Source organism: Bombus vosnesenskii, unplaced genomic scaffold (assembly GCF_011952255.1).
Source record: "Bombus vosnesenskii isolate JDL3184/JDL3185 unplaced genomic scaffold, Bvos_JDL3184-5_v1.1 scf7180000016262, whole genome shotgun sequence".
Taxonomy (NCBI): Eukaryota; Metazoa; Arthropoda; class Insecta; order Hymenoptera; family Apidae; genus Bombus; species Bombus vosnesenskii.
The window spans coordinates 255,098-265,869 of record NW_022884331.1 but is presented as its reverse complement, the minus strand read 5'-3'; the positions used below and the strand labels follow the sequence as shown (position 1 = coordinate 265,869).

Below are 10,772 nucleotides of genomic sequence, written 5' to 3'. Positions count from 1 at the left end.
TAATATATAAAAATTTATTTGAATATTTGAATAAGATAGTTTATGTAGTTAACTAATTTTTTACCGCAATAAATAAATAAATAAAGAAAATATAACTTTTAAATGTTTAAAAAAACATAGCTATAAAAATGTTTTCTGAGATATAATTTTAGGAGGAATGGTATTTTTTAATTATATCTACGCATATATTTAATGAAATAATAGAAAGATGAAAGTGTGAGAATATTTTAATTATCAGAAAAATAATAAAGTTTTGCAATTATTATAAATAATTTAAGTTTGTACGACATAACAAATATTACAACATTTTAATAAATATGAACTATTTTTATTTTATAGTAATGTTACGAATTAAGAATAATTGGAAAATTATTTGATTCTGTGAATTTGGGTTAATGTTGTAGAGAGAGTAATGCCCTCTATCGTAAATGCTAGTAATTTAGCATTGAGATGAGCTTTATTTATTTACTATCGGAAGCAAAATTTTCTATACTATAATTATTAGTACATAACATTTTTCTCCTATTATAAACATTAATTCTGTTGTAAAAGGTAGGAGCAGGTAAAAGTTTAATGCCTTTAATTTCTGTACCAATTAGAATTAGCAAAATGTGTCATGTAAAACAGAGCTTGAGTGTTTGGTAAAAATGTTCCCTTAATTTAATATTTTTTTAATTAGCTTTTCATAATCTAAAAATATAAATGCTATTTATTTCTTTTATTCAATGATCTCTGCATATTGTATATTATAGAGGTTTGTATTAACAATCATAATGTCAAGTGTTTATAGCAGTATTTTTAGAATATATAAATATGAAGCTCAAAAACAGATCTAATTCACATTATATTTATATAACAATTGATATTATTATTAAAAATTACAACAATATAGCATTTTAACAAAATAATATCTAAAATTAAATAACCAAATCTATTCTGAAAATATATTTTATTATTTGATAAGGTGATTCTATATATTACTAATCAAATATAACATTTTTTAGCTATGTCTAATGAGGAGCGTTTGAGGAAGTTACTATCTGACTTAGGTAAAGCTACATTACGTGGAATTCGTAAATGCCCAAAATGTGGAACTTATAATGGATCTCGTGGTTTGTGTTGTAAAAACAAATATTGTGATGCTGTATTTAAGGAACCTGGTGAAAAAAGGAAACTATCAACAGAAGCATGTAAGCTTATTACGGGCACAACTGCTCAAGTTTTTTCTGTTAGAGTACGTGATAAAGGCCCAGACTATCGTGGATTTGTTCAATTACCACTGATAAATGCCACAATTTCTAATGAAATGATAACACTAATTTCACAATCCACTGCATTATGTTTTGTTGATAGTTGTGAAAGAAGTTTTGATACTAGTGTTCTTAAATGTCATGTAAGTTTCAAAATAATATAATTGTTAATAATAATAGTTAGTTTAATATTAATAAAACTTTAATGTCCTTCTCTTATAGGAAAAGAATTCGTCCGATACGCCTGTCTCTGCATGTCAACATATACAGGCTGCCTTAAGATGCTATGCAGAGGCACAGCCATTAACTTTAAGGAACTCTATTCTATCATCTTTAAATGTAAATAATGAAATGAAACAAGAAATTTGGTTACTTGCTACTGAAACTTCAGGACCTTTAGTACAACGAGTATCCAAAAATATAATGGCAGTCAAATGCAAAGCTTCACCAAAACATCCATTAGGGTACCTTCATTTTTCTCTCTTTGTTACAAAATTGAAAGATAGAATTGAACATCGTTATTTTTGTTCTTGTTCCACATTTAAAGTAAGTATCAGTAAAACAAGTTAAACTTGTATTATTTATAACTAAGAATATTATTCACAGTACCAATAATTAATTTAGGGCATAGGGAAAACAACAGGAGACAAACCAGATGTAGCACAGTCTTCTCAGAATAAGCGTTGTGTACATTTTTATGCTTGTATTTGTGCATTTGCTAGCGATACAAAATTATCAGAAGAATTTAGTTATTATATTAACTTAGATCAGAATGATTTAAGTGTATCGAAACCACTAACAACAGTGTTACAAAATGATGAACAAGATAAAATAGTAGGCATTGGTAAGAAGATTTCTATTATTCATAGTCTGAACTTAGTATAACAAGATATTTATATTACAAACTATATCTAAAATAGATCTTGATGGTTTAACAACGGATGATACAGATACACATCTTTTAATATTTCGAGATGATACTTTAACAGTTCAGAGCTTAGATGGAAATAGATTAGATTTGGATTCAATGAATTTAGAGTCTACAATTCTACCACATAGTATTGTTGAAAATATTGGAGTAGAATGTGATCGTACCTTATTAGAAGATAATAATATGGTATCACAAGTAAGATTTTATTACATTACTTGCTTGCTTATATAACATAGGAAGACGAATTAAAATATTAAAATTGTTTTGAAATTTAGGTGAATAATTTAGAAGTAATTAATGAAAATGGTGTACAACTTGGTGGAAATACCGTTAAGATAATGGATGATCAGACAAGCATGGATTCTAAATATAATGTGCTTAATAATAGCCAATATATATTAAATGATAATATAAAGATATTAAATACTGGAACATTGAAAGTTCTTGATACAAATGCTATTTTAGATGTAAATAACATGAAAATAATTGATACTAATACTGTTTCAAATACTACTGGTGTAAAAATAGTAGATAAAAACATGTTAATACAATATGATACTGGCAGTATATCAAATACGGAAAGTAATAGTATAACACAGCCAATTTCAACAAAGCGAAAAAGAGATGACAAACCAACAAGCACAAACACCACAAGTCTGAATAATTTAAGTTCAATAGAACCAAGAAAAGCTAAAACAAAATTACATATTGTTAAGAAGTATCAAAATCCTTGCGAAGATTTGGACGAAGCTAATATAAATTTACCTTTCATCAAATGGCTTGCATCGATAACAGAAAGAATAAATCAAACTATGCATTTTCAATTTGATGGAAAACCAGATCCCTTAGTATTTCATGTACCACAAATATTTTTTGATTGTTTACGAGAAAGAATATCATGTGGTGGCAAAAAGAAACGTTTGCCAAATTCAACAACGGCATTTGTTAGAAAAGACGGTGTACCGTTAGGTACATTTACCAAATATACGTGGCAAATTACTAATATTTTACATGTCAAAAGTATTTTTGAGACACCTCTAATACCTTTGGAAATCACAAGAAGTTTTGTTCAAAACGCGGATGGTACATATGAATTGTATAAAAGAGAAGAAACGGAAATAGACCGATACAAAAAAACCAATAATAACGCATTAATTAAACCCTTAGAATTAAAAACGTATTTGAAAGTTGGTAAGTATTAAATATATGTATAAAAAAATATAGTTTACAAATTACTAAATGTTTAAAAAAATATTAATTATCTATTAGCATCATAAAAAAATATTTCATTTTATTTTACAGGAAATACTTCTCCAAATCAAGTTGAACCAACACCATTTTTGATAGAATGGATACCAGATATTTTACCAATATCAAAAATTGGTGAACTTAGAATTAGATTTGAATTTGGTCATGTAAAAAATGAGACAAACCATAGATGGAGGAAAATAGCTCTACTAAAAAATTATTAAATTTTGTATATTTATATTTATATTATCAAATTTTCACTTTCCTATTATTGATCAAATAAGATACAAGATCTTTTGAGAAAATGTTATCACTGGACAAAAACAAACTGAAAATCATTTCATAAGTAATTTGCTATATTTTGAATACTAAATAATTTAGTATATAAAATTTTTGTTAAAAGATGGCAATGAAAAAAATGCTTTAAACAATGTGATTCCATCACATTACACTTTTTTATTACTTTACATGTGATTAAATGTGATTAAAGAACCTGTAAGCAATTTTTGTTTGGAAATAGTTTCTAAATTAATTTTAAAGAATTAAAGACTGATCTTATTTTATTGTATCCTTTTATAAAGGTAAACATTAGAGAAATAAAGATTTCTTATAGAATAAATGATTCATATTTTCATGATATGGAAAATGATTATATTATATCGTATTGCAAAATCAGTATCTTCTGTGCATTGAATGAATACACGATACAATATATTTGTTAATTAATTTATTGGACGTAAATATAGCAAAGATTATGTTATTATTATTGTCAACAGTGTGCTAAATTATTATTGTATAAGAATGTGATATATTGTAAATATATACTTTAGATCGAATGCTGTTATGTAAGAGCCAAAACGTATTTACATTATTTAACGAAACTTCCTTTGTTTGAATCTTAAAATAAATTATGTATCTAAAATATTTGTAGTTACAGTTTTTTTCTTCAATATGTCCTTTAAATTTTAAATAACTATAGAGTTTCGTTGAACATATACAATACAATATAATTTATATGATTATATAACAAAAATATTCTCATAGTACTTTGAAACGTAGAACTGTCTTAAGTCTGTTTTTATATGTTAATATGTACATGTAACAATTGTTATTAAAAAACATAATATAAAAATGTTTTAATAACAAAGTTTTAAGTAATTGTAGTTTGCAGTGTAGCATATATCTTCATGCACTGTCGTATTTATGTAAGCAGACACAAGTTATTAATTAGCTTGAGAAAAACGATATGTCAAATATAATTAACAGTTTTTAATTTTGAAGTTCACATTCGCGCCGTACATTACAATAAATTTGATCAATTCTTAAATAACTCGGGCAGTTTTCCATTGTTACATTTATTTGGTAATTTGTTTCAACCAAATTATATCGATTTTTTCAAATTTCATAATATAACATTTCCAAATTCTATTATAAGATCATTTATAAAGTCTTTTTTCTTCGAAATTGTATATTGTAGCATGATGATTTCCATAACCTCCATGTTCAGACGAACTATTGTTGAAATGGTGTACTGTAGATAAAACAAAGCCTTTTGGCTTAGCAAAATGTTTTGCAAGAAATTTCGATTTATCGAATCGTCTTGTATATGCTTTATGTACGAACAATACGATTCACAATTAATCGGTGCAGTGTTTTGAGTTAAGATTCAAACGGAAGCATTGCCCTGCCGGAAGCTATCTCTGACGTAGAGAGCTACAGAAGCGTACACTTCCATTTTCTCGACCCTTTCGGCGAACAGAGAGCACGTGTCTGCTTGCCGGTTACGTTTAGCTCATTTTATCGTATAAAACTTCGCGTCAGACTTGTAGCTTGTCGAAGCTTGGTGACTAACAATCTAAGGATTGTGATCGTCGTATAGACAGGTTAATATGAATCCTGAAAAGTTGAAGAAGCTTCAAGCTCAAGTACGAATCGGCGGTAAGGGAACACCCCGACGCAAGAAGAAGGTATATAGATTTATTTCGAAAGTTAACACGAGTTCACAGAATTCTTAGGACTGTTGGCGTGTCGTGAGTTTAAAAGTTTACGAAAGTGTATATTTCAAGTGCCATTTAAATGATTTTCCTACTTCTGAAAAGTGTTGTTCGTCTCACGATCACCAATTGCTGTTCTTGTACGATACCAAAGCTTTGTAGTTCGTGCAAGACGCATTTTAATTGCTTGACTAAATTACTTTCACGTGTTTCTTAGATACAATATTATCCTTCTGATTTCCATTTTCTACTTTTATTATGTCATTTGATTTAATTTTGTAGTTTTCTCATACTCCAAGTTTAAGTTCGATTTTAATTTTACATTTTATATTAATTCAGGCTAGAATTATCAATATCATAATGTTTATAATTTCAATAGAAACTGAATCTTTGTATTTTTTATGGATATACTGTAGTGGAGTATAAGAATATACAAGAAAGAAATTTTACTAACTGAGCAATATATCTATCTACATATACATATACGTGCAATCTATTAATATTTAACTATATTCAATATATTTTTAGGTTGTTCATGCTACTGCTGCTACAGATGATAAGAAATTACAAAGTTGTTTAAAAAAGTTGTCTGTGAATACAATTCCTGGTATAGAGGAGGTTAATATGATTAAGGATGATGGTACTGTCATCCACTTCAATAATCCAAAAGCTCAAGCTAGTTTATCTGCTAACACATTTGCCATTACTGGTCATGGTGAGAATAAACAAATAACTGACATGTTACCGGGAATAATAAGTCAGTTGGGTCCTGAAGGTGTTACACAGTTAAAGCGACTAGCAAGCACAGTTTCTGGAAGCACAGTTGGTAAATCAACTTTGGAAGAAGATGATGAGGTACCAGATTTAGTGGAAAACTTTGATGAAGCTAGCAAAGAGGAGGTAATGAATCAATCTAAATATTAACTGTTATGTGTTTGAAGCTTTAAAATTGATATGTAATACATAGGAAACTACAAGAAGAATATTATAGTGCATGTATCTTATTAGGGATACAATGTATCATTTGTAGCTAAAATTACTCTTAATGGATTACAAAATATGAAACTTATATAGATTAAAATAATAGTTCATGATGTTTCACTAACATCTTAGTTTGATGTTAAATTTTAGTTGTAATGTAGGAATTAGGTCATATGGATTAATGTCTTAAAATTATATTTTATATTTTGTAGATTTTTTAAAATGTTGCATATAAGTTATATAAATATTAGTCTAAAATTATTCTAAACAATTCATGAAACATTTCATTTGTATAACACTTGATTTATTTATAGATATATAAATATAATGTATATGTATCATAATAATGTAACATATTTCTTTCTTTGTTTCTTTACAAACATGTCAAAAACGAAGGGTGTAAAAATACAATTAAATTTACTATTGACAATGTTTTCATAGATTTTTTATTTGGACATTTGTACTATGTTATTTGTAAGATCATTTTAGTTAGAAAAGATTATAAAGCTTTTTATTATTTGGAGATCTTTTATATTATTGTTGAATGTACATATATAATTACATACATTTAAGGTTGCTCCAAAAAAGGAAGTGGATGAAAATGATAAAGCAGCTGGTGATAAAAAAGAAGCTGTTACGATTGATGAAAAGAAAGAAGCCCCCTTAGCTACACCTGAAGCTTAAAAAGTGTTCAGTAACAAGGTAATTTTCTAGTACGAACACACATGAATTAAACTGTCGTTAAAGAAAAATAAAATTGATTCTTTTCTCTCTTTTACAGCTATTTCATACAACCAACAGTTGTAATTGACAAGTCGAGTAATACAAGTTGCAAAAGCAATGCGTAAACGAAGTATCACTATACATACGTTATAAATATTTGACATACACTATAATAATCTATATGAGTAACAGTTAACAAGAAATAAAAAAGGCTGTTACAGAAATCAAAAGTTTCTACAGACAATGTTCTTTACTTTGTTGCATTTGCTAAAAGGTAGACTTTGCTTTGAAACAGCTAAAATGATCTTATTTTCCCTAAATTAATATTTTTTAATATTATGCGCGAATGACGAATGGTGTTTGAATTTTTGACACTTAATTCGAATATTCATTCACGTGAGACGCGACGTGAATTTATAATTTTTATTATGATCATATAATACGATCATATCTTTCTCATTGTCTCACATTGTATTCGCAATGTGTTTTTACTTGTCCAGAGTAAACTCAAAGAATTTATAGAAATATAATTAGAGAGCGAAATGAAATTCCGGCAAGAGATAATAATAGCTTTCCTATTCGCAGTATAGGGGAAAGAAGTTTATATGCATTGTAGAAAAAAAAGAAAGACGCGCGAAGTACTGATGCACCTCTATTTTAATCGAAATTGATATATGGATAAGGATAGTTTTTTGCAATAGTGTTCCAGCGTGAAAAAATGAGGTGTAATATTTTGTAATGTAATCTATGAAATAAATTCATTTGCTGGAAATGCGGTTTTCTACTTAAAATTCATGTTCTCTGAATAACTATAGTCGTACTTTGCCGATATTTATATCTTCTCATCCATAGAATAGATCTGTAATAACTGTAATTATGAAAATATAAGTACTCTCTGTATAGTAACAGTTTTTCTTAACATTTTCCATTAACAATTTCTATTTCACACTGTTTGTAACTATAATTATATTCATTTCTTTCAAATATTTAGTGTTCCTTTTAATCAATTATGACGCAGATTAAAAAGAACGTAATGGAGATAACATTTTTTAAATTTTTACTAACTATTTCTTAAGTACAAAAATATTGATTTCCTTTTATTGTACAGTTTTCTTATATCATTTAGCAGAAGTAACATTTGTTTGGCAACTATTTGTATGTCTTGATAGGCATGATGTTCATTATGAAACAAACGAACAAATAAACACAGTATAAAATTATTTTGATTATTAATTTACCATTTAAGGTTATTCTTATTTTAAGCTACTATTCAAAACGTAAAAGTGGTTTACATGCTAAATAATAATATAATGTAACGATATATATCTACTAGACACAGGATAACAAGTGTGAATAAATTGACTAGTAGTAATTGGTTTGATCAAGTACTCTTTTTTTATCTACTCGAATTCATCTATTTAGTAGATTTATGATTTCTTCTAATTCCAATATATTATCTTTTTTATATTTATACTTTGTTATATTTGGTTCAGATTTGAAAGATTTTCGTTTTGATTCCAAATCAAAAACAATAAGTTCTGACTGATTTCATGACTCTTTAAGAATTTTAAACTCAAGTTCGTAACTTCATCTTAGAAAAGATCAAGATTGTATATTATGTAATATTGCAGAACTTTATAGTGCATTTCTTTTTATACAATGATATCACTTAATTATATTTATATTGCAGAACTTTATAGTGCATTTCTTTTTATACAATGATATCACCTAATTGTATTTATATTACATATTATAAATATTGTTATCTGTTAATTATGTGCAACTGAAATACAGTTTATACGAATTACATGAATTTATTATTAATAGCTTGAAGGATTAAATATGACGATCTTTATCATATATATCTTTGTTAGTAAATAATGTATTGTGTAATTATTCTGATACTAAAAAATAATTGATTTTAATAAAGTATTCAATCAATTTTATACGAAGTTTCTTCTTTAAAAACAAAATACATAAATACAATGGCTGCTGAAAGCTTTTTTTATTTTCAGAAACTTTTTTGTAACGATATAATAAAATTATATTTTGATCGGAAACATTTAATTACTACTGTATTATTTCCATGCGATAAAAATCTTGGATAAAGTATAGTATCCGGGCTGCAAGATTTTTGATCTGAATGTCTCTTTTCGTGGTTATTTTAGGCCGCTAAAGTCGAAAATAATTTTTTTATAATTATTTTAATGGTTATCTTTCACGGAAATGAACGGTTTTGAAAATTCGGCCTTACGGTATTTGACCAACAAAGGTCTTCTTAACACTTTTAACTGTATAAATCCACGTAAAATCGTGATCATACAGAATGGTAAGCGATAAGCGGCGAAACAAATGATAACAGTTAATGCCAATGCTCCAAATGTCAATTTTACTTACTGCTTATCTTTTTCTGCGTGATCACGGCCCTAAGACGGCCGGAAAATAAAAGATAACTCAAACCTAATCCAATACTCACGATGCAAATGTATAAGAGTAAGCCATATAGCAGGTTAAGAACATCAAATTTTAAGAAAGGTATCGTCAAAATCCAGAAGAATGTCGCACATCAACAAGTTGATTGAAATTTTTTACGCATTATTTCTGTGAATAATAATTCTCATTTTCGGCTTCAGCGATCTTACAAATCCTTAAAAAGTGTCATTTTAGCCGAATATTTTGCAATCCGGATATTATACTACAGATAAAATCGTTTTGATATACATAAACATTATATGTATAATTTATAAAATTAGAAAGTCATTATTTAGTGTTTAGTTAAATACTGGAAGACGTTATCTCAGAATAATAATTCTTCGAAAATAATACAATACTAAGATTTTCGGTACAATAACAATATTTTAGAATTATCTGCTCTTGTTTTGTCACATTCAATTTTTTTCTTGAATAATGGTAACATTGGTTTCCGTGAAGATATTGTTTAAAGTTCGAGGATGTGTTTCGGTCACGTTGTACCGATGTCTCGTTAACGGATATTTTCTTTCAGAAACTTCGCGAAGCTTACGTCTTACTAAAGAAAAACTTCCTCCGCTTTTCCTTGGCTTACCGCGATATTTTCATCGGCAACTTTTTTCTTTTACTTACTGTAACCCATTCTGTTGGCCAATAAAAAGTACAGCGATCCGATAACAGCAAAAAAAGCAGCGCTTCGTATCCGTTGACATTCGTTTAGCTTGTTTTATCGTTGTATATACGTTCTTCGCTTTATGAGATATCTTTTGAGACGAGGTAGTTCTTAAAGGGCTTTGTTTTTACTATGTATATCATATTAATTCAGAAGTCCTTCTATTTTGAAGTAAAGCGCACTGACTTACATCGGAGAAGACACTTTAATAAGATTTATGGATTTTGTTGAATGTCGAACGTTGTTGAGAGTTGACGTTGCCCGTCAAATAGGCAATTGATGGTTTTACGCTACGATGGTTTCATTTCTTACAATATTATAATGTAATTTTCGACATTAATAATGTTCTATCGATATTATTTTGAAAAAACCAATTAATAGTGATTGATAAGTGTACATAATGTTTGAACTATATCTTTCGAAAATTTAAATAAATTGATTAGACAGATTGACAGAGCTAACAATGGTAATATTTTACACTTTTAAGTCAATATTTTATCTGA

The 10,772-nt window shown here is 27.6% G+C and overlaps 2 protein-coding genes across 4 annotated transcripts; both read left to right on the top strand.

The window, feature by feature from the left end:
- The first annotated feature begins 349 nt into the window (after positions 1-349).
- Positions 350-4,355, top strand: LOC117241925 (uncharacterized protein C2orf42). Of its 3 annotated transcripts, none has more exons than XM_033508203.1 (7): positions 350-552; positions 1,005-1,393; positions 1,473-1,796; positions 1,875-2,094; positions 2,171-2,376; positions 2,457-3,372; positions 3,484-4,355. In XM_033508203.1, exons 2-7 carry the CDS (start codon positions 1,007-1,009, stop codon positions 3,651-3,653), a joined length of 2,223 nt encoding a protein of 740 aa, XP_033364094.1. In that variant the 5' UTR covers positions 350-552; positions 1,005-1,006; the 3' UTR covers positions 3,654-4,355. The 3 variants fall into 3 exon arrangements, with proteins under 3 accessions (XP_033364094.1, XP_033364095.1, XP_033364097.1); XM_033508204.1 differs by having other exon boundaries at positions 350-562; XM_033508206.1 differs by lacking the exon at positions 350-552 and adding an exon at positions 705-754.
- Positions 4,356-5,125: 770 nt separating this feature from the next.
- On the top strand, positions 5,126-8,033 carry LOC117241928 (transcription factor BTF3 homolog 4-like). The gene is made up of 4 exons (XM_033508213.1): positions 5,126-5,396; positions 5,952-6,323; positions 6,978-7,106; positions 7,186-8,033. The coding sequence occupies exons 1-3, from the start codon at positions 5,319-5,321 to the stop codon at positions 7,086-7,088; spliced, it is 561 nt and encodes a 186-aa protein (XP_033364104.1). The 5' UTR covers positions 5,126-5,318; the 3' UTR covers positions 7,089-7,106; positions 7,186-8,033.
- The last annotated feature ends 2,739 nt before the right edge of the window (positions 8,034-10,772 follow it).